Below are 24,692 nucleotides of genomic sequence, written 5' to 3' on the forward strand. Positions count from 1 at the left end.
TATGTCTTGGGAAAAAAACTGTTAAATACAATCCTTTTGTTTTTGCCATCTTCAAATAAGGGAAAAACTGCTCTGCTCATTTTATAGGAATGCTGCATCTGTGGGGCGCCTGGGTGGCTCAGTCGGTTAAGCGTCTGCCTTCGGCTCAGGTCATGATCTCGGGGTCCTGGGATCGAGCCCTGCGTCGGGCTCCCTGCTCCATGGGGAGCCTGCTTCTCCCTCTCCCACTCCCCCTGCTTGTGCTCTCTCTCTGTCAAATAAATAAAATCTTAAAAAAAAAAAAAACCTTCAAGTAACTTCTAAGTGTTGTGACATGGCTTTGGAAATTACCAGCATATGCTTTAGTCTATAGATTCACTCCATTTGTGTATGCATAGGTGCTGATCCCTCTTCTCTCTTAGCTTGATCTCCTAACTACTCCTGAACCTAAAGCTTTGCCATCACACAGTGGTTTGCTCATCACTCCCACTCATTGTCCCATTAGGGCCTATCTTACCCTTTCACACGCGTGCCCCCATCGCTCCCCCACACTTGGCTCTACTCCTTCTTCAGAGTCTCTCTTCCCCGTGGGCCTTCCTGACCACTCCCAACTTCCTCTGACACACAGGTCCACACTACATATTGGACACCCACCACGTGTTGTCTGGGATTACTAGCTCTCAGGTATCAAGTTGAAACATATGAAATGGACAACATTCAACTATTTTTGACATACAAAACAGCTATCAGGTATGGTTCGATCTAGTATATGCACCTTCTCACCCCCAAATACAAGTTCTGTTTGCATTCCTAGTGTCTCCAATAGGCCCTTACACAGTGCAGGTGTTTGCAATTAAAAATAAATCGATCGACTATTCTTAAATTGGCAAAATAGTAGATAAACTTCTATTTTAATCTGAAAATGTATCCTAATCCATTAATACCATCACCATGGATGATTTGGGATGTTTACTATACCCCTCCCCTTGCAAAAACATCCTAGTACTGTCTGAAATATAAATATAAAACTTTATGGCACTAGAAGTTATGGCTGGAGGCATTCCTTTATAAATATTACAGGGTTTTAATAGATTCTATATTTCAGAAAGATCATTCTCAGAATTTTCATCAGTAAATTTTATATTCACTAGAATATATTTCATGTTTATTACATAATTAGTTACACAATCCAGTGAGAAAACATTAGACTATTGCACTTTAATTACATTACATAGATTCCTCTGTCCCTCTCCCTTGTTGCAGTCTTAATTCCATATATAATTACATTTATTATCATGATAAACTAAAACTAAGGAAAAATCTAGTGAAAAAAATATCCATTGTTTTAAAGCTAAGAGACTTACTATAGTATCTGTTTGAGTGCAGGGCCCCATTGCTTTCCAAAATAAAAATATTCAAAATAGCATGTGATTATTGAATTGAATTTCACATTCTAAAGATAAAATACAGTTACATCAGTGGACAAACAGAGAACGGGGCAGCCTGTTACTTTGAGTCCATCCCTATTGGTAGGCTCAGAATGACGTAAGGAAAGAAATTAGTATTTCATCACCTCCTTGTTTGGTGCTGTGGCTGGATCAGTGAAGTCCAGATTTCTTTTTCAATGATTCCACTTCTTAGAGCCACGTTATCCGCAGGTGATGAGTCATGTCTTCAGAACTTGACCCCAAGTACATTTATAGTGTTTTAGGCTGAGCCTTTCATTCATGTAGTATTAGAACATATAGAAGACTTCATCAAGCCAGGTAAACATCTATTAGAGTGAAAAAAAAAAAAGAACAAACTTCATACTAATTGATTTGGATTTGCCACTTGTCATTTATGAGTCATTAAAAGCAAACTGTATAACTTTGGTTCATATTTCTTTTTAATCTTAAGAGTCACAGAGTTCTGAAGTACCCTTGGTGAATACGGTCCATCTTAATGTCAAGAGAAAATGGGAAGGGGTCACATTTCTTCCACTGCTGTTGGGCAGGCCACTTTCAATCCCCCAGCTCTTTCACTGTTGAGACAGCCCTAGAGGACATTTAAAAACGTGAGAGTTTCTCATCAAAGGTCTTCTTCCTTTATGGTCCCCAAAACACAGTCAACTTTGGCCATCTCAATCCTGCTTTTTCTTGGTAGAAAACGAGAAGAGTCTTTCTGTTGTGAAATAAACAGAGAGGTCAGAAATGTATGTGAGAGGAAATAATTTCCAGAACAACAATAATAATTACAAAGTCTGAAATGTTAAAATATTAAAAAGGCAACATTTATTTAAAAGATGGTTATTTCAAGTGGGTTTTTCCCCCATAGAAGTTTTATTTTGGGGTAGGTGTCTATGTTAGGGCTGAGAGCGCCTCCTGCTGGTATGCTGAGGTAGACCTGTTCAGAGGGCCATTCCAGGCACTGGAATGTCCCCAGGTGACGTTTGGATGCTGCCTCTCATCCTTTCCCCCCATCTCTGAAAGCTATACAAATTTCCATTTTTAACTCTACACTAAATCTTTAGTGCACACCCCACACAAATACAAATTTTTAACAAGTTTTATATTTTAAAACATTTTAAGAGGTTATGGTTGCTATAAACCCTCAGTAAGTGAATACTTGGCCTTCAGTATTTATGAAATCTCAAAGACAAGGCCATGGCTTTGTCCCTGGGGAAATAAATGTGCCTCAATGGGCAGATAAGTTAAAAAATTTTTTTTCTATGAGGGATTTGTCTTGATAGAGAGGCCCCATGGCAAAGTGGTTAAAGGAACAAACTTTATTGGTTAAACAACAAATAAAGACTGCTTCAGTTCCAATAGGGGCTCTGTCATTTACTTGCTGTGTGAACTTGAGCAAGTTACTTAACCTTTCTGTGTTTTCAGTTCCTTTGGCTATAAACCAAGGATGATAATAATAGCTAGGTTGTTATGGGGATTAAATCAGTTATATGTGGAATGCAATTATAACAGTGCTTGGCTCAGGATAAGCTCTATATAAAGGTTTGCTAAGTAAGTTGGAATTCAATATACTTGGACAACTTCTGACATGCTGGCCCTGCTTAGAGCATGAGGGAGGTTGGCCTATTTTAGCATTGCTGCTCATCTGGGAGGCCATCTGAATTAGTTTCAATGTTGATCATAGTTGTGCTATGTGTTATCTATTGTTCCAGAACAGTGGCTCTCAGAATTGGACATGCATCAGGCTCATCTGGAGGGCTTGCTAAACACAGATTACTAGCCCCCATCCCTCGGGTTTCTGATGAAGTAGGTCTGGGACCTGAGAATGTAAATTTCTAATAGGTTCCCCAGGTATGCTGATGGCGTTGCTCTAGGGATGACACTTTGAGAACCACTGTTATAGGATAATAGTTCCAATTCTGGCTGTACATTAGACCACCTGAGGAGCTTTTTAAAAAATTCTGTTGCCAGGCCCCTAGACCAATTAAGTCAGAGTCTTTGAGGGTGGGGCCCAGCCATGATTTGTTTTTAGAGCTCCTCAGGTGATTCCAACATGCAGCCAAGGTTGAGAACCTTTGTGCTAATCACTATGCTGCTGATGAATTTGAGTGATGGAGTGATGACTACCTACACTTTACAGGTAAAGAAATTGAAGCTTGGTGCAGTGTTCCCCATTGGGGTGCTTGCTATACATGCTGATCTGCTAAATCAATCTTTTGGAGTGGGGCCCAGGAATTTACATTTTAATAAGCACCTCAAGAGTCCCTTAAACATTTAGTTTTTTGATCCGCCTGAGGACACATCAGCAGTCCGTGGTGGAATTCTTATCTCCTGTCTCTGATCTAAGCAGCCAGAAATGCTGGTATTATGAAAGAGAGTAAGCTTTGCATTTAGTCTGTTTTTACATTTTTTTTATTGAGCTTAGTCTCTCAAGAGAGGCCCTTGTATTTTCCTAAGTACTGTCCTTAGATACTTTGTACCTTTATATACACAGCAGACTGTGTAATAGGAGTGGACCGATAATAAATTCCATTCAAATGCTACTTGGAGGTCATCTTTATTTCACTTACATACACTAGGATTTGAACGTAGAAAGGAAGAGTTAGTTAAGGGCACAGCTCTGGAGTCAGACTGTCCGCTTCTTCCCCCATTGATTACTGTGCAACCTGGGCAAGTCACCTAACCTCTCTGTGCCTGTTTCCTCCAGTGAGTTATAGGACTTTGGTGGGAATGATGTGGTAATCCACATAAAAGTACTTACAACAGTGCCTAGCAATAAGTGCCTACTAATGCTTTCTAGAATGATATTTACTGTTATTGTTATCTGACCAACAAACCTAAATGCTCCAAACAGTATTTAATAAACTTAAAGGTTGTTTTCTACGGAGTACACTGCAGAGAATTCATGAAACGAAAATGTAAACCAGAAAGAGGATTAAAAAAAAAAAAATGCATGGAGTGTAGAAGAAAATCACTAAAGAATTTTATGTTCTTCTTGGAAATTTTCTATGTAAAAATTAAGGAGAGCATGTCTCCTGGCCCTACTGGGTATTACAGTAAAAATACTATACTTCTGTGATGGTCCTCCAATTGGCCCAATCCTACATGGAGGAGCTTCTGAGAACGAAAATTCTGGCTTATTCTTAAAAGTAGAATGACTTTGGTTACTTAAAGGGGGAAAAGGACAGATTTATCAAAATTATAATGTATCAATTACATAATTTTACTCACAGACCTGGCTTTGTTGAATGTGGTATTTTTTTACTTTTGCCTTGTTCTGGAACTTCAATCTGCTAAATAGATTAGTAAAATGTCAGTCAGCACAGCTTGGGGAAGCGAGCACACAAATAATCTATTTAACTAGCACATTTCCCCTTCCACAATAATCCTCTCAATGGTCTCAAAGGCTGCCAGTCAGCAGGTACACCTGCCTCCCATCCGCACCTTCCCCCCCTTCATTTGCAAATGTAGGAATGTTGCAGAAATAGGGTCCCTAAAGGTGAGGTGAAGCTTCATGTTTAACACTGGTGGTTGCCTATAGATTTTGTGATTTAACAGAGCTTCTAAAAGGACTTTACACGAAATGAACTCCTAAATCCTGAAATAATCCACACAGCCCCAATGCATACACTGAATCAAAGCCAAATAGGGCTTGGATTAATCAAAAGGCACCATGAATCAAGTGAAGATCAAGCGGAAGTTCAAGACACTTGAATATACCTCATGTACATAAGGTAAGCTTAATATAACAGTCAGGGTCCCGGCAGAAAACAGATGACACACTCCTGAGGAGCGTTTTAAAAAAGGAGCTATTTAATGGAGGTGCGGCCAGGATTAAAGTGAGTCAGTGAAGGGGTTCCAGCAGGAACCCCCAGGGGCTAGCCATGACGAGCTCCTGGGCCTGAAGGGGGACGGATAGCAGCTGGTACTGGAACGAGAGGAACGAGAGCGGTGGGGAGGAGCTTGGCCTTCTGCAGAAGGCTGTGCCAGCAGGGACAGAATCAGAGAAATAAATCGCACAATCTCACTTTTCTTCCACGCTCCATCCATTCTCGCTGGGTTTTCCCATGGGTGACCCCAGTGGGAGGCCCGAGAGCAAGATGGCAGCACACGGAGAGGAGCCTCCGGCACACAGAGAGGGTTGGGGGAGAGTGGACAGGGAACCGGGAAAGGCTAGCAGTTGTCTGGCACAGCCAAGAAACATGACCTAGGCAGGGCTCAGGAGAAAGAGCTCTTAGACTCTTCTTCAAGGAAAAGAACACTCTTCTTAAGCAACTAGTGTTATGCACGGGTCTCAACGTATCACTCTGTTGCCTTTCTTCTCCAACAAATAAGCTCCTTGACTCTGGATCCAACCACTGCATTGTAAATAAAGGCATTTGTAAATAGAGGCATTTGTAAATGCAAGAAGGTGGAGTGGATTAATTGTTTATTACTGCTTATTCTTCATGAGAATATGAGGAACGTTTCAAAATAAGTGGGATAAATAACATGACACCGCAAAAGAGCCTTGTCTTTTAACTACAGTTAATATTGTTATAAAATAGATTGCTTGGAAGGATGCAAAGGACTTCCTTTAGGTTGGTATTAATAGAAATGTTCATATATTTGAAGCCTAGCTTAATAATTAAAAAAAAAAATCAGTTATTAGGGACGCCTGGGTGGCTCAGTCTGTTAAGCGTCTGACTCTTGGTTTCGGCCCAGGTCATGATCTGAGGGTCCTGAGATGGAGCCCCACATCAGCTCCATGCTTAGTGCAGAGGCTGCTTGAGATTCTCTCCCTTCCCCTCTCCCTCCCCCTCTGCCCCATTCCCCACTCACGCGTTCTCTCTCTCAAATAAATAAATAAAATCTTTTTTTAAAAAATCAGTTATTAAGTCTTGGTAAATGAGAAATTAATGCTCTGTTGTCTTATGTGTTTTGCTATAGTATTATTGTTATTGCTTGCAATATTACATCATAGCTTGTAAGTAGCCTTGTGCAATGAAATACAGAAGTTGGCGAAAATAGTTCAGAATCTTTCTCTCCTATTCTCCTTCATCTTCCTCCCCTCCCTATGTTGAAATAAATAAAACAGAACCTACTATGAATGTTAAGCAATTTCTGATATCTGTTTCCTTGACTTACTTGAATAAGGGCTTTAAATATTTTATATACCAGGGGGAATAAATTTGGGGGGGTGAGAAGAGAGCAAACCCTTTTTTCATAATGCAGTATTCCTATACATTCTTCTTCATCAACAGGTAGTTTCTTTTAATAGTCTACTTACACTCACATGGTAATTTCCCCCTGGCTCTCTAAAATTCTGTCCACCTGCTATGCTCAGACCATTCTCAAGTGGGCTGTAACATATCTGTACTTTTTCTGTTTTCTAGACAGCGCCAACTATTCGAAGGCTGACATTCCTGGGACATCAGATAATATTGCCCTTGCTGTTTCCCCTCCTCACATGTGACAGAAACACACTTCAAAGCATGATCTCTGAGCCCAGTGGCCTTTTACATTGTCTGATCTTGCCCAGAATGAAAGAGGAGTGGAGAGGAAAATACATATGGTGATGGTAGTTGGCACTGGGGGTGAGAGGTAGGAGGCAAGCCAGAATCAGAAAGCCATTTGGCTCTTTGCTATTTTCCAGAAAACCAATTTAGAGATTCAGAACCACGTTTTAGTAAACCTAAGGAAAAAAATACACAAACTAATAAAACAAACTAGGTATGGCTTATTAAAAATATAAACTGTTTTTCAATTCAGAAAATTAGTCACCATCTTATTCCTGATACCTCTCATGTATTCAGATATGGTTCAATATACAAGATAATAATAATGATACACTTTCAGAAACTCATTAGGAACACATCTATTGCATAAAATATATCTGCTTTCTTTTCTTGATGTCTTTTAGATTTCTTTCAATAGCAGAGATTGCTGGTAGCCTACTCTATTATCCATTTGCCCTTCTTTCTTAGTAATACCACCCAAATTTATTTGGAGAGACAACATACCCTGTAAAGAGCCTGCTTTTACCAGACTCCCTTGCAGGTAGGTATAGGCCTGTGGTGTGACTAACTCTTGGCCAATGAGCCAGAAGCCGAAATTCTGTGGGACTTCAGAGACCCTTCCTTAAAGAAAAGAGATGAGCCATCCACACTTCCATTCATACTTGCTGTCTAGAATGTGGATGTAATGACTAGAGCCCCAGCAGCCATCTGCAACACGAGGTAAAAGTCACACACTAAAGATGACAGAGCAGAAAGGTCTCTGGTGACATCATGGAGCCACTATCCCAGCCCTAGACTGCCTACCTTTGGGTTTCTTTTAAATGAGAAAGACACAAACTTTTACTTTACCTAGGACACTTCGTCTGTCTTGTTTTGTTCTTCATTATATATAGCCAAACCTACTACTAACAAATACACTTCATCTTCACATAATTCTTAAAATTTTGTTCTAGTTAAAAGGAGCAAATAATAACAAAATTTATTTATTAAAGGTTTTTGCATAGGAGCATAGCTCTAAAAAGAATGTTACAATTTTTTTCCCCTTCTGGTTTGCAGTTAATACTGCCTTTAAGAATATAACATGAGGGGTCCCTGGTGGCTCAGTGGTTAAGTGTCTGCCTTTGGCTCAGGTCATGATCCCAGGGACCTGGGATCGAGCCCTGTGTCAGGCTCCCTGCTCAGTGGAGAGTCTGCTTCTCCCTTTCTCTTTCCCTCTCCCCCCTCCCCCTGCCCATGCTCTCTTTCTCTCTCTCTCAAATAAATAAATCTTTAAAAAAAAAAGAACGTAACATGATTTTGTTGTGTGTTTACATTTTTTTAGTGCCTTTATTTGACTTCAAATTTTAATGATCTTTTCAGAAATGGTTCGAGTCTCAACTCTGAAAGCATTGCCTATAGCTAAGTTAATTAGCTATAACTAAAGTTAGCACTAAATTTCTTCTTTCAAAGCCTTTCTTCTTACTAGGATAAAAAAATACTATTTAATCTGCTTCTAGGGACTCTCTGCTTCATTTATGGCGTTCATTTGGTTACATTTTTCTCCCCCTCTCCAGACTCTTCATGATTATCAAAATCTTGGAATTTTTCTGCCTTGCAAAATAGAGACCTCTGGATCCTAGTCTACACAAGCCTTTCATAAATGATACGTGTCAGTTCAGACTTTATGTGTTTACCTAGAAAATGAGTGAATGTCACAGTCATACATTTATATGGCTACTTTAAGTTCCACAAAATGACTTGTTCTGGTCAACTGTGCTTTGTGAGGAAGCCCAGAACTCAGTATACATTCAAAGAGCTGATCGGTTTGCTCTTTTCACTTTCCAGGGTCTCATTCTACCCAGGGATTTGTAGATGAAATTTCAGGTTGAAATGTGGACTATCCCTACAACATCCCCTTGAAAACCCAGTTTTCTTTTTTAAAAAAATTTTAAATGTTTTATTATTTATTTTAGAGAGAGAAAGCGAGAGTGAGCGAGGGGAGGGTTAGAGGGAGAGAATCTCAAGCAGATGTAGCCCCTCCCACTGCCGAGTGCAGAGCCTGATGCAACACGGGGCTCGATCCTAGGACCCCAAGATCATGACCTGAGCTGAAATCAAGAATTAGACACTTAACCGACTGAGCCACCCAGGTGCCCCAAAAGAACCAATTTTCCAGGGGAAGGGTCTTAACTTTCCAAGAACCAAAATAAGAAAGTAAAAAAAAAAGAGCTCGTGGAAATAAAACTTGTTGAGTATTTGGATTAAGCAATGCAATATTGACTAATATGCTGATTTCACTATCAGCCACGGGAAAGGATAGGTTTCAATTTGTGTGCAAATCTAAAGAATGTAGTTAGTGTGGCTGTTGTTTTTTTGAACTTTAAATAGGTCACTACCTTCTATTATTTAGCAAACTCTTTAGCTATTCATTGTACAAGTATTTCCTGCATCAAGTAGCTTACATTTTATTCAGCCACATTTGAGAGTACTTCTCCCTTTTAATGGGGCTACTTCAGTTAACTACTTTTTTTCTTCTTTTTATATATATATAATAATTGGAGCCTAAGGGGGTCCATCCTGCCTAAGAGGTTGGATTTTATGACTCTTTAAAAACAAGCATCCATGATTCTTTCATTGCTTTGATTCGCTACTCTATAGTACATTTTGAATTGTCTGAATACGAAGGGGCAGTAAATTTTATTTTCCCTAGGAAAATATTTTCAGTTCTAGAAGAAAGAGAAATAAGGATAAAATGCAACTATTTTTTCAGAAAAAAAAGCTGTAAAGTCTAGTAAAGAGCAATGTTCAACAAAAGATGTCACCCATCCTCTTATAAAGGACTCAATTTAAATGAAAACATTAGGGAACATTTCCAAATGTTTTCTTTTGCATTTTTAAAGATCAGTATCACATTCTGCAAAAAAAAAAAAAAAAGAAAAGAAAAGAAAAAAATATGTTTATACATGTCAACCAAGCATTAGTATTTGTAATCATCTTTAAAACTCTAATTGTACTATCTTATTTGGGATATGCTTGCATCATGATGGTGACAAGGCAAGTCAAAAAGTTTAAAATCTCAGTGTCTCTTTTTACAGCCTGCCACCAACCCTTTCAGTGAGTTACTAGGCTTTATTGAAGAGACACAGACTAGAAAGGCAAAGTTTAATTTTACACTGACAAAAATTTATAGCCTTGAGAGCTTCTTTTGCTCTAGGGCTTCTTTCGACTGCTAATGGCATTTTAATTTGGCACAGCCGAAGCTTCAAGAAACTGTGAGTTCTTTCTAGAGACAAAACTGTAGAACTTATTTAAGTTCATCGCTGCTGTGTTAAAGACCTCTCAGGATCCTGACTTTATGATGTAGTTTTTATGGAAAATCTGGCATCTTCCATTTGGGGGAAAGCAGAGATACAAGGATACAGAGCAATGTAAGGACACCTCTCTTGGAAAAATGGCTTGAATTCTAAAGACAGCTCATTACAGAAGGCAGAGGAGCTCATCTCTGGGAGGTTGGGTTCTTCACCGGAGGGCCAGAATTCATCCCTGTAGGTTAATGTTGGCTGATGGTGGGAACTTAAAGTGAAAAAGATACACAGATAAGAGCACTTACCATTTCTGGATTCTCTGCAGCTAGCTTTAGCATCTTTTCTGAGATCATCTTTTTCAAGCAGCTACTCAGCAAAAAGGCCTGAAGAATCCAGAAATAAAGTCTCTCAACTGAAGAAATCTTGTCTTTCTACCCTCCTCACACCACAAAGCAGATTTTGAACTCTGCTCTCCAATAGCACACTTTTAAGACTTTAGATTTCATCTTTAATTTCCATAAATTTGCATAAGATGCAACTAGCAAGTAGCCATACATTTTCTTAACTACATGGATGTACTCAGGGTAAATTTTTAAAAAGATAGAGAATCATGACATTTACTAATCATTTTCCCTCTTAAAACGTCCCCTCCTATTTCTTCCTATTACTTTGTAAGCAGCTCATGTTTTACAAGCAACAAATAATAAAAAGTGCTTATTATTGTAATCAAATCAACTGACAATGGTCGATCTTACATTTAATTGTATACATGATTATTCACAGACCTATTACTAGGCATAAACCTGTTTGAAAGGGTATATTAACACATTATGGCTTTTACCGAATCCCCAAACATTGTTTTTCATCACTTTCTTATTTTTCTGGCATCTTTAATCACTCACTTTTAAGACTGACGGTTGCTCCCCTTATCACCTGTGGCTTTTTGTTGGCTCATCGTTGGTGCCAAGACCCACGCTAGACATCTTGCTACGCAAAAGCTGGGGTTTCCTGTTTCCAGGATCTTCACTCCACGTGCCAATTTAAGTTTCCCCGCAATGTCCCCACTTGCTCCTTTCCCACTAACCCTCTTTCTCCTTTGTCCTGCTCTCAATGCTTGGCTTGCACTTTTTTCTTTGGGCCCTACTACAGTTTGAGACAACTAAAGCTCAAAGCTTGAGGTTATAGCTCTTAGTATAAATTTATGCTCAAGGATGGTCACTGCACTGAAGGGAGGGGAGTGATGGAGAGGAGGAAAAAGGAAAGAGAGAGAAAACCCAGGTTGGGATGGTGGCAAAGCAGAGGCTCTTGGAGGATAGGACATAGAAAGCAGAATTAGAGGGAGAATGGCTACATATGGGGTAGCATCTCAGAGTCCTGCAGGACTGTAGAGATCGACTGGAATTTATTTCATTTAATGGGAGAGAAAGGAGGTAGAAGAGAAGAAAGGCACTGCTACCAATAAGGAAGAGAGGAGAAGACGTGGGATTTACAAACAAAAACAAATCATGATTTCCTGGTTTAGCTAAAAACTAACCCTTTTATCTGGGCATATATAAAACCTACACAAAACTAGGATATGAAATAGTTAAACAACATAATCCGAGGTGACAGAGCTTGGAAGGGTGTTTAATAATGCCCCATAAGATGTGGACCGATTCCATATTCCATACGATATGCACAAATATGCAGGTTAAGACTTGGCTATAAACCAGGTAAGGTTTATTCACTATAAAGGCAGTGAGCTATTGTTTAAAGGGTCTAGAAAATATTGGGGTCCAAGCCCTCATTTGTATTTGCAAGGCACACAAGCCACATTTCTTCCTTTTGCAGGAGTAGCTCTTGGGTACGTATCAATAAACCCACACTCCAGAGGAAATAAGAGCTTACTAAGAATCCTTTAAAAGAATGTTTATTGCACTCTCTATAGCGGCTTAAATTCATTTGGTACAGACTAGATTAAAAGACCATAATAAAATTTAACTACTGCATTTAGCATTCTGGGCAAGGGTAAGTGGTTTCACTGCCAAGATCTATCTGCATTTCTCCAAGTGACTGCAAACCATCCTACCATTTCCCTAAGAATGTTTCATATTCAAGGTGAACCTGACGGCCCATTTCTTTACCCTAGAATTTGGTTTAGCTTTTCATGTTTTTCAGAGGACCTTGGTATCTATTATCTTGTGATCACAACTATACCAAAAGTAGAGTGTCTCGGGGAGCTTTGGTTACCTGAAACCACAATGCTCCATGGAACTTAGTGTGATCGCCAGCAACTTAAGTTCAACGAAATGCTGACGCAAAGATTACTTTGATATTTTGGTTTTGTTTTAGAACATCTGTAGTTTTGATTCTACTTTGAAATAGCTTAAGTTATTTCATAGAATTTTTCAGCTGAATTTGGTGTTTAGAAAATTAAGTCTTTTTTAGGGCGCCTGGGTGGCTCAGTTGGTTACGGGACTGCCTTCGGCTCAGGTCATGATCCTGGAGTCCTGGGATCGAGTCCCACATCGGGCTCCCTGCTCAACGGGGAGTCTGCTTCTCCCTCTGACCCTCTTCCCTCTCGTGCTCTCTATCTCTCATTCTCTCTCTCTCAAATAAATAAATAAAATCTTAAAAAAAAAAAAAATTAAGCCTTCTTAAAAAAAAATTTACTCCAACTTTAATTACAAAGCCATGGAAGACCTGGATAGTTTGTTGTCCAACAGTCTCTCCTCTCCTAATAGAACCTTGATTTCATCTGATGACAAAGTGCCCAGCTCATGCTTACTCTAAGCTGATCATGAATTTTGTTCTTTTTTTTTGCGAAATACTTGATTCTCAGATTCTCTTGCAGCTAGGAGTGGTCATGAGACTCAGTTCTGGTCAATGAGACATAAACTACTGGGGCTTCTGAGGCAAAGCTTTTGCCTTCCAGATAAAAGGGATGTCAATTGTCTACTTCTAGTATTCTTGTTAAGTGAGATAAAAATCTGTATTGTCTAAGTCAGAGGTCAATAAATCTAGCCCCTCACTTGTTTTTATAAATTTTTATTGGCAAACAACTATACCCATTTGTTCACATATTGTCTGTGGCCACTTTTGTGCTACAACAGAGTTGGGCAGTTGTAACAGAGACCAGATGGACCCCCAAACTAAAATATTTTCCATCTGGCCCTTTGAGAGAAAGTTCACCAACGCTTTGTCTAAGCCACTATTAGTTGAGTCTGATGTTATTTAGTAACTAAATTCATTTCTAATCGACATGAAGGCTGCGGTGACTAGTAGGATAAAACAAAACAAAAAATAAACCAAAAAAAACCAGTATTATAGGCCAAAAAAGGAGAGTGTATAGCATATTCTAGTACTCTGCTCTGGTTGGGTTAGGGTAATGTGCTTTGTTCACCCCAGCAAGCAAGAGAGCATTTCAGCGCTGGTTCTCATGTGATGTCCCAAGAACTCACCTGCTTGGTGTAAATAACAAACCACTGCCAGCCACTCTCTTCACTAAACTGAAATCTCAGCTCTAAGTTCTGGTTGAGAGTTCGCTGGGGTCCATCCATATCCAGCAGAGTTCCCTACAGAGAAAAGATAGTATTTGATCTCCGATAGAAATTTAAGCAGCTATTAACTGCTGGGCAAAATATTAAAACAAGTGATATAGTCACTATCCCCAGGAAGCTGTCAGTCTATGAGGGGCTATGAAAGTAAGTTACCACAGTTTGGTATGATAAGTATTATAAGTATTGTAAGGGAAGCAAACTCAGGTCTATGGAAAGAGGTAGGATGGGCACCTAATCTGGATGCAATTTGTGGGGCAGAGGATCACAGACAAGGACTTTATACAGAGTAAGAGCCCCAGAGAGCTCTTTTCAGATGTTTGGCTGATTAACGATCTGTCCATGAATGGGGAGAACCCTCATACGCCACTGGTGGATACATAACATCGAGCAGACTATTTGGAAAATAGAAGTTCCTCACAAAATGAAATATGGAGTTACCATCACGGTACCAGCAATTCCACTCCTAATCATATACCCAAGAGAAATGAAAACCTATGTCCACACAAAAACCTATACACAAATGTTCATAGCAGCATAACTCATAACCACCAAAAGAGAGAAACAACCCAAGTGTCCATGAATGAATGAACAAACACAATATAGTATATCCATACAACAAAATAGTATTTGATCTGAAAAAGATAAAGTGTTTATATATGCTATGGTTAAGGGTGGACCTTGGAAACATTATGCCAAGTAAAGGAAGCCAGTCACAAAGATCATATATGATTCTATTAATCATGAAATGTTCAGAATGGGTGAATCTATAAAGACAAGCAGATTGGTGGCTTCTTAGGGCTGGTAGGAACGGGGGGATACAGACGTGATCTAAGGGGTATGGGACTTCTTTCTGAGGTGATGAAAGTATTCTAAAACTGATTGTGGTGATGGATGCAAAACTCTGGGAATGCATTAAACACCCCTGAATTGTACACTTTATATAAGTGAATTGTATGGTATGGGAGTTATATCTTGATAAAGCTGTTACAAAGGAAGGGAATGACTGTGTATGGAGTACTGGGGGGAGGGATAGACATATGCATCATGGAACAGACTAGGGAATCCAGAAATAAATCCACACAAATATGCCCAGCTGATATCTGACAAAGGTGCAAAAGAAAGTCACTTAAAGGACAGGCTTTGCAACAAATGGTGCTGAGCCAGTGGACTTCCACAGGCAAAAAAGGGAATGTTGTTCTGAGTTTCACACCCTAGATGAAAACTAACTCAGAATGAGTCATGGACTTAAATGTATGACCTATAACTGTAAAACCTTTAGGAAAAAACTCTAAGGAAAAAATCTTCAGGAACCAGGGTTTGGCAGAGTTCTTAGACTCAACACTAAAAGCACAATCTATAAAAGGAAAAACTGATGAATTAGAATTCATCAAAATTAAAACCTTTTGCTCTGTACAAGACCCTGTTGAGAGGATGAAAAACTAGAGAGTGAGAGAAAATATTTGCAAACCACATATCCAACAAAAGACTAGTAACTAGGATATAAGAAGTACTCTCAAAACAACAGTAAAAAAAAAAAAAAAACAAACACCAAAAAACCCAAACAATCAATTAGAAAATAGGCAAAAGATATGGAAGAAAACATTTCACCAAAGATAGACAAGATGGCAAATGAGCATATGAAAAGATGGTCAGCACCATCAGCCAGGAGGGAAATGCAAATTAAAATCACAATGAAATGCCATTCCACACTTACATGAATGACTAAACTAAAAAACAGTGACAACACCAAATGCTGAGGAGGATGCCGAGAAACACCATCACTCATGCCTCACTGGTGGGAATGGAAATTAGCACAGCCACTCTTGAAAACCGTTTGGCAATTTCTTAAAAAACTAAGCATGCAACTTCCAAATAACCCAGCAACCGTACTCCCAAGCATTTATGCCACAGAAATGGAGATTTGTGCTCCAAAACATACATATGAATGCTTATAGGAATTTTATTCATAATAGCTAAAAACTGGAAACAAACAGCTATCGTTCATTGGGTGAGTGGTTAAATAAATCTTGTCCATTTCATACCATGGAATACTGCTCAGCAATAAAAAGAACCAAACTACTGATACATACAACAATCTGAATGAATTACTAAAGAATTATGCTGAGTAAAAAAAGCCAATCCTTAAGGCTACATATGATTCCATTTAGAGAACATTTGTAAGGTAATCAGTTCCTTGTTTTTGTTTACATTTTTGCCTCCTAAATTCAGTCAATTCTTATTATTCACAGTAGTCCTGTTCTATAAAGTCGCTGTAAACACTGCATTACTGAACACTGAGTCATTGCTCTGGGGGAAATGCAGGGTTAGGTTCCTGCAAACCTCTGGTTACAAAATTTTCATCAACTCATCAGTACATAACCTTGTTTTAGGTTTCTAAAACCTGTTTCTGTTTTTATTTTTTTTAACGGTTTTATTGAGGTGTAATTGACGTAAAAAAATAACCTTGCACATATTTAATGTACACAATCTGATGAGGTTTGGACATAAGCATACATTCATGAAACCATCACCACAATCAAAGTAATGAATATATCCATCACTTCCAAGAGTTTTACATAGCACTCCTGAAATGACACAATTATAAAAATAAACAGATTAGTGGTTCCTTGGGGCTAAAGAGAGGTGTGGCGAGAGAAAGTGCGTAGAGCTATAAAAGGCCAACATGAGGGGTTCTTGGGATGATGAAAATGTTTGGACTCCTGTTTGTATCAATGCCAATATTCTGGTGTTGATGTTGTGCTATAGTTCTGCAAAATGTAACTAATAATTTGAGAAATGTGGGTGAAGAGTACACAGGATCTCTGTACCATTTCTTACAACTGCATGAGAACCTACAGTTACATCAAAATTAAAAGTTTAAAAGAATCAACTGTTTAAAAGCAAAAATAATTATAACGCAGCATGAGGCTTATATATGTAGAAATATGGCAATAAATATCACAAAAGGGGAAATCGAAGTACAGTGTTATTACACTTTTTGTGAAGTAGTATAATAATTAAAACTGGAATGTAATAAGTTCAAGAAGTCTAAAGAAATGAATAAATTAAAAAAATCTTTAAAAAAAATAAAGTAACCATAAATAAATGAAAAGGTACAACTAAAAAAAAATGGTGTAAATACATGGAATCATAAAATACTTAATCAAAAGAAGGCAGGAAAAGAGGGAAAAAACTGATAAATCTCAAAGAAATAGACAAATCCACAATTAGGTTTGAAGGTTTTAACATTCCTCTTCTCTCGATAACTGGTAGAACAAGTAGAAAATGTACAAGGACACAGGAGATCTGAACGCTGTCAACCGCTTGACCTAATTGATAACTTACAGAATACTTCACCCAATAGTGGCAGAATACACATTCTTTTCAAGTGTACATGGAACATTTACCAAGACAGACCAGATTTGGGGGCCATAAAACAAGGTCCTGTAAGTTTAAAAGACTGAAATCGTATGCTGAAAATGTCAAGATTGCTGGTTTGGCCTTTAGCAGGTGGTAGAAGTCGTGTTTACCAAAATGGGGACCACAGGGGGGAGGATCTTTAGGTTGGGCAGGAGAGGGCCAGGGTGAGTCTGGTTTGGGAAAAGGCTGCGTCTGGGATGTCCATGAGACACCTGGTGTAGATGCCCAGAAGGCATTAGGACCTTCCGACAGGGAGGTAGGCAACTGATTTCAGAGAATACGTAGAGGAAAGATGGAAATGGAACCCCAGGGGAAACGAGCACTTCAGAAGTGCTCAGAGGAAGAGGCAGCCCACAAAACAGGGGAGGAAGGAGAGGGAATTCTGAGAAGCAAGTAAGGGTTGACAACACCAAATGCCACAGAGAGGCCTAGTATTGTGCCAGCCAAAAAATCCCTGTGGATTCCAAGGATTTAGCAACTGGGGGGTCACGGTTGTTCTAATAGTGTTTGGCCTCTCCGAGTTAACCCCAGTTTCCTGTGTAAAGGGGATAATCCCACTTAGTTCACTGAGTTATTGCAAGAATTTAATTAAATAACAGATGTGGCAGCACCCAGAACAGCATCTGATACAAAGTAGGCATTCAATACATCTGATCATAGCGTTTCCTCTGGGAGGAGATGTCAATGTAAGTATGATGCTGGGGATCCTTACGAAGAGCTCTATTGGTCAGCATCCCGTTTCCAAGGGTAGAAATCTTGTCAGTCCTGAGTCTGTGTTAAGTACTCCATAAACAGTAGCCATTGTTTCTCCGTGCTGTATTACTATAACCAGCCGCCAAGCAGTAAAGAAGCCTGTTGTTGCAAAGATGGGTATCTCTACTGCTCTGGATGTGCCACTTGTACCAGGCAATAGACGGGTTTTACCATTAGGTGATGCTTCATGTGGCTTAGATGCCGGTCCACTCAAGGTAGTGATGCAAACGGCAGGCCCATCTCCCTACTGCCAACTTTGTCATCCAAAGACCATAGAATTTTTAAACCACGGGTAGAGACTTGAAGTCATGGGTAAGGCAAAGTGCCAAGATACTTACAAGGAAAGTGACCTGCCAGCACTTCACTCTGTTCATCTGGAAAATGATTTCCTGGGTCTGGTTGTCAGGCAGGGTTATGCAGCAGCTGATCTCATTATTGCCAACAGAGAGGATGGCCCCACAGCCTGGTTCTGGGTAGTCACAGGTACATGGATCCAGCTGCAAGTACCCATAGTGCCGCACCTCTTGAGACAGCTCCAGAAACTGCTCCAGGGGTGAAGGTGAGGCAAAAGAAGCAAGAGACTGCTTGAAAAAGGTGACAACCTTATGTCAGAAGCTACTGCCATTATAGTGGAACACATGGAATTGAGCCACAGTGAAAGCACCTTTTTCTTCTGGATGATACGAACAAAGACAATGTCTTTTTATGCTCCCTGACAATAAGGCCTGGGGAAGTTCATGGTGCGTCCTGCCAAGGCTGAACCATTTCTGCCTCATTCACCATTGTGTCTCTGCTCCTGTTACAGTGCTTGGTACATAGTGGGAACAAAAATATTCAGTGACTGAATGATGAATGGAGAAGAACAGAGTGAATCAAATGAATGAGTAGATAGGATTCTATCTCAGCAAATTACAACAGCAAAATAAACAAAAAGTTTACACTTAAAATGCCGTTTGGGGGCACCCAGGTGGCTCAGTCTGTTAAACAGCCAACTCTTGGTTTCGGCCCAGGTCATGATCTCAGGGTTCTGGGATCAAGCCCAGCATCAGGTTCTGTGATTAGTGCAGAGTCCGCTTGTCCCTCTCTCTGCTCCTCCCCACTGCTTGCAATCTCTCTTTCTCTCACGCTCTCTCTCTAAGAGAGAGAGCGTGAGAGAGAGAGAAAGAAAGAGAGAAAATATTAAATAAATAAATGAATGAATGAATGAATGAATGAATGAAATGCTGAACCTAGCTGACTCTGTCAGTAGAGAATGTGACTCTTGATCTCAGGGTTGTGAGTTCAATCCCTACATTTGATGTCAAGCCTCCTTAAAAAAAAAAAGGCTATTTAAAAAAAAAAACTAAGCTCAGGTCTATGTAGAAAGAAAGTAGTTAATTTTTACAGTCTGCATTATATGATGATGGTATGAATTGTCCGAGGAAGAGTTTTTGCAAATGGCAATAAAACGAGAAAGTGAGTCTGCTTTCTAAGTAGAGTTAGAGACAGCCAAATAGTGCCAAGGGAACACCTTTATGGAACTTTTAAGATTTAGCTTTTCCCTCTGCTTTTCTTTCTTTCTTTCTTTCTTTTTTTCTAAGAGAGAGAGAGCCAATGGGGAGGGGCAGAGGGAAAGGGAGAGAAAGAATCTTAAGCAGACTGCACACCCAACACAGAGCCGGACACGGGGCTCAACTGCCCAACCCTGAGACCCTGACCTGAACCGGAATCAAGAGTCAGATGCTTAACCGACTGAGCCACCCAGGCGCCCCCTTTCCCTCTGCTTCTGACTTGGCTTAAGAACAGAGGACAGTTGCAGTTCACACCTGTGGTCCAGGCATCCTGTCCTGACAATATCTATCTGGAACTTTTCATTTTTGTAACAAAGCATTACTATTACCCATTGGTTTTTAATAAGCTGATATCAGTTTGGGGACCTCTCCCTGGTTCTTCCAGCTTTCACCATGGTCCTGCCTGATGCTGTGGGAGATAAGCATGAAGAAAAGGGAGTTCTTACTTGAACACATGGTTAAATCAGAGAGATCACTCAGTGACAACCTGGCACTTTCCAGATCCTTTCTTGAAGGAAGGCAAGTCCTTTCAAGGACTATACGAAGCACTCTCTGAGAAAGTGAAATGTGCCCAGACATGAGCAGTGAGGGGCAGCTGACTGTTACTACAAGACAGGAGAGGTATTTGAGGCTCCTGTCCCTTCCAGACTCACATCATTTGTTGTACCAGCTCATTGTGCTGTGGTTCACACGTTCAATTTAGGAGATGCGTTAAGCTGCCTGGCCCTCCTTTGGGTCAATGGGAAACCGCAGAAATGACAGGTCCTGAGTTACGCTACGCATGCAGGGGTAGGGGAAGGGCTGAGTAATCTTGCCTTACAGCATACAGAGCAGTTTTAAGCTCTTGCTACAATAGTTTCTTATTTATTATATGCTACAAATCGTTATCTTATTGCTTGGTAACACTTTAAAAAACATTTTGTAATCAACTCTTGGCTGCAATGCCCTCAAAGAGATGGAATGTGTTTAAAAGTTAAGCTCTGGGCACCTGGGTGGCTCAGTTGGTTAAGCGACTGCCTTCAGCTCAGGTCATGATCCTGGAGTCCCAGGATCGAGTCCCACATCGGGCTCCCTGCTTAGCAGAGAGTCTGCTTCTCCCTCTGACCCCCCCCCTCTTGTGTTCTCTCTCTCTCTCTCATTCTCTCTCTCTCAAATAAATAAATAAAATCTTTAAAATAAATAAATAAATAAAAATAAAAGTTAAGCTCCATTTCTCTAGAAAGTCAGTAATGAATTATTAACTCGTTCAAAATGCTTGTGGGCATTTTTCATTCAACAATTGGGTGTAGTGATGTTACTGACCATATGCAAACTAAAAGAAATCTGCAAGGATTAGTTGGTTTTTTTTTTTTTAAAGAAAATTAGTTTTTTAAAGAAGCTTACACCTGAAAAAGATAGTTTAACAAGCATAACTACAAAAGGTATGTTCATATATTTTCATTTAGATTGAGGGTTGGCAAACTTTTCAGTAAACAGCCATATAGTAAATATTTTCAGTTTTCTGGGCATATTGTCTCTATTATAACTACCCACCTTAATCATCCTAGCACAAAAAGCAGCCTTAGACAGTATGTAAAAGAATGGCTGTGTGTCAATAAAACTTCATTTACAAGAAGAGTGGTCCATGGGCTGTAGTTAGCCTATCTGTGATTTAGATCAACTAATTGCTCCTTTAAATTAATTTCATTTTCTTTCTTTTCCTTTTTTAAAGATTTTATTTATTTATTTGAGAGAGAGTATGCGAGCACGAGTAGGGGAGGGGCAGAAGGAGAAGCAGGCTCCCCACTGAGCAGCCCTATGTGGCGCTCAATGTGGGGCTGGATCCTAGGACCCTGGGACCATGACCTGAGCCGAAGGCAGACACTTAACCAACTGAGCCACCCAGGCGCCTCCAATTTCACTCATTTTCAACTCCAGGTTTTTTTGCACATGGATATAAAGTAAAGCAATAGTTGTTAATGTGCTGAATCTATTAGCAGAAGAACTTTATAAACACTTAGATAATGCTGGTTTTTACGTCAGTATCCTTAGATGCTTCAAGAGAATATCAGTTAATTTGAATCGTGGTTCAGTTCTTTTTTTTTTTTCCATCTAATTCATGCACTCAAAGTAAAGTTTTTTAAAGATGACTATTACAAATAGTATGGTAAAATCAGGTAAAACATTCATCATAGAAAATAAAATTTGTTTTATGTCAAAAATACAAATACAAATTTTGGTGGAGTATAGCACATCGTAAAAACAATATTCTTACTAAATTATTAAATTAAAAAGTTTAGGGAGCAGAAATGCACTTAGAATCTGTAATTGTACCCAAAGCAGCTGATGTATCTGATTATATCTAAATATTCCATCCAACAAAATAAACACTATAACTGAAATTGACCCCCAAAGTTTTCATGACAAACCTGAGGCAGAATACCAAGGAAGGAAAATATTAAATCATGGCAGTAGATGCTTTTTCCTTGTCTTATCCTGCCCATCAGTAAAATTCTCAAACTATCTGAGCTTTTGAAGAATTACTTTCTATGTCGATGTAGGTATAAATGAGTCCTCTAAATTTTGTTTGCATTTTGTTTAAAATCAATGAGTGAACATTGGCAAAGTGGTGACCACTAGCAAAGTCTAAAGGATAAAGAAGACAACACTATGAAGCAGAGTCCATTTCTTCTGTTAAAATATGCCTTGTTCGTCAGGCTTGTATCACTGCTTGGGGACAGGAGGAATGTGAGTTGGTACAGTCTTTACGGAACTTTAAAAATGGACTTTTAGAAATATATTCTAAGAAATAATAGAATATGTACGCAAAGACAGAGGATGCTGCCTGCAGTATTCAGAGACCTTCAGCCAGAAACCGTTCCAGGTGTTGGGAATTTACAGGGTATGTGTAAATTAGATACAGTCCTGGGCCTCATGGTGCTCGCTGCCAAAGTGATTTATAGCAGCAAAAACGAAACCACCAGATTTCCAATAATAAGACATTGGTTAGCTAAATGATAACTATAAAACAGGATACTCTGGGGTGCCTGAGTGGCTCAGTCGTTAAGCGTCTGCCTTCGGCTCAGGTCATGATCCCAGGGTCCTGGGATTGAGCCCCACATTGGGCTCCTTGCTCGGCGGGAAGCCTGCTTCTCCCTCTGCCACTCTCCCTGCTTGTGTTCCTTCTCTCACTGTGTCTCTCTCTGTCAAAGAAATAAATAAAAAAAAATCTTTAAAAAAAAAATAAATAAAAAATAAAAAAAATAAAACAGGATACTCTGTGGTCATTAAAAAAAAATGCTGAGGATCTATATTAAGTGGGCAAAGGGGTCACCACAATCTATTGTATTTTTCAGAATCTTTAAATAATATAATCAGAAAAATTAATGATGGTATTTTCATTTTTTAAAAGAACCCAATTTTTAGTGGTTGATGGGTTTATAAATTAAGAAACAGCTCAATTCTAATATGTTTCTTTAACTTCCCTCCAAGGGATTTCTCTTGGTGCAATATCTGATTTACCTTGGTTTGGTTGTGTTCCTTCTGCAGAGCCTCTAATTTCTGCCTCTGTGTCTGTGTGGGTTTGGCCCATTCTTTTTCAAAGTCCTGAACTGCCTTAAAACAACAGAGGTTGTAGGATTAGCAACCTTAGCAGAAATGAATTAATCTGGCAAAAACACACTCATGTATGAAAGGCTATAGAAACAGACCCAAGTGGACATATATAAGGAGTTAGCATGTTATAAAGGTTACTTTTTAAATTAGTGGGTGTAGGAAGAGATCATCCAATGGTTTGGGGACAACTGGCCACACTTGGGAGAGAAAATACAGTTAGCTCTTTCCCCATGCCACCCAATCAAATAAATCCAGATAAAGGTTTAGCTGTTTCAAAAAAAAAAAAAGATTCAGAAAAAAAATTCTGATCTTGAGGTAAGGAATAATATTTTTAAATATAAAGGAATATATAATTATATGAAAATATAAAACTTCTGTACATAAAAACCATCAAGAACAAAACTAAGAAGTAAATGGCAAACCAGAGAAAATGACTGCATCATATATGGGGAAAAAGTTGGTATTATTCATGTAAAGTAATAGGGAAAATGTCAACAAGGAATATGTATCAGCAATCAACAAAAAGGAATTCCAAATTACAATCTATATTTAACCTCACCAGTAATCAGTTTTTGTTTTTTTTTGTTTTTTTTTTTTTTGCCTCTCAACTTGGCAAAGACTAAAATATATGTAATATTCAGGGCTAGCAAGGGTTTAGGGCAACAGGAAGTTCCATGTAGAACTGATGGGATTTAAACTGGTACGATTAGCCTGTGCTGTTTTTATTTATCATGATTTAAAAGAAGTTTTCCATTGGTCTTCAGTTAGCCTGTTAACCCCTCAAGGAAAACCTTGAGTCCTTCACCTCAGTGTATCTTGTCCAAGGTCTTACACACAGCCAACACTCAACAATTCTTTGCCAATTGTCAGGCACTTATTTACACCCTAATCTGAATGTAAGCTTACGTGTTCCCTCCCTCAGTGTTATTGGTTATGCTTTATCCCCAAACAGAGAATGAAGAGCTGAATAAAGTTTTGATTTAGCTATTTAGATTGGGGGAAAAGGAGATGGGTTTAGAGAGGAGAAGAAAAATAATTAGTATTTGTTGAGAACCTGTTGTAGATAGGTTTTCTTACTGACTGTTCCCAAATGATTCTGTGGGGTAGGAACAGCCCCCCATCTTACAAATGGGTAAACTGAGGTCCAGAGAGGTTATGGCTTTTGAGATAACCTGGGAAGTAAGTGGCAAGAGTTGGGTTAAAATCCTGATTTGGCCACTGCACCAAGCCCTTGCCCAAGCCACTGAATTCTGAGCATGTAGGCACCTACCCTCCCCAAGACCTTCTCATGGTCACCAACTATTCTCAAAACTGAACCTAGACACCATGCCTGAATGGAATCAATGTGGGTGTGAAGAACGGAACACCTTTTTCTTTCCTGAATTGTACTTGGTGGCAGAGTCCTGTAAGGGCTGTTATCACAGGGCAGGGATATCAAAGAGAAAGCGTGGCTAAAGAAAGAAGGTGAACAGCAATCATGACAGTAAAGACTCACTGAAGATATGTCATTCAGCATTAGGGGACCTGGGACTCTCAGACACAGAGATTTAAATGCCCTACATCAGCAGGAACGGACTGCTTTTGTTTCACTACCTTTGAAAAGATTTGACCCTGATTATGGGCTCAC

At 39.3% G+C, this 24,692-nt stretch overlaps 1 protein-coding gene across 2 annotated transcripts in view; it reads right to left on the minus strand.

Moving 5' to 3' along the window:
* Positions 1-1,167: 1,167 nt before the first annotated feature.
* SNX31 (sorting nexin 31) overlaps positions 1,168-24,692 on the minus strand; it is a 57,207-nt gene continuing 33,682 nt past the window's right edge. The window contains exons 9-14 of one of the 2 annotated variants that reach the window (XM_027617782.2): positions 22,973-23,065; positions 18,260-18,463; positions 13,650-13,763; positions 10,515-10,592; positions 4,663-4,720; positions 1,168-2,142 (exon numbers count right to left, since the gene is read on the minus strand). In XM_027617782.2, coding sequence (XP_027473583.1) covers positions 2,102-2,142; positions 4,663-4,720; positions 10,515-10,592; positions 13,650-13,763; positions 18,260-18,463; positions 22,973-23,065 — 588 coding nt within the window. In that variant the 3' untranslated portion in view covers positions 1,168-2,101. The remainder of the gene's footprint in view (positions 2,143-4,662; positions 4,721-10,514; positions 10,593-13,649; positions 13,764-18,259; positions 18,464-22,972; positions 23,066-24,692) is intronic. The other variant, XM_027617793.2, reaches the window with a different exon arrangement.

Source organism: Zalophus californianus, chromosome 4 (assembly GCF_009762305.2).
Source record: "Zalophus californianus isolate mZalCal1 chromosome 4, mZalCal1.pri.v2, whole genome shotgun sequence".
Lineage (NCBI taxonomy): Eukaryota > Metazoa > Chordata > Mammalia > Carnivora > Otariidae > Zalophus > Zalophus californianus.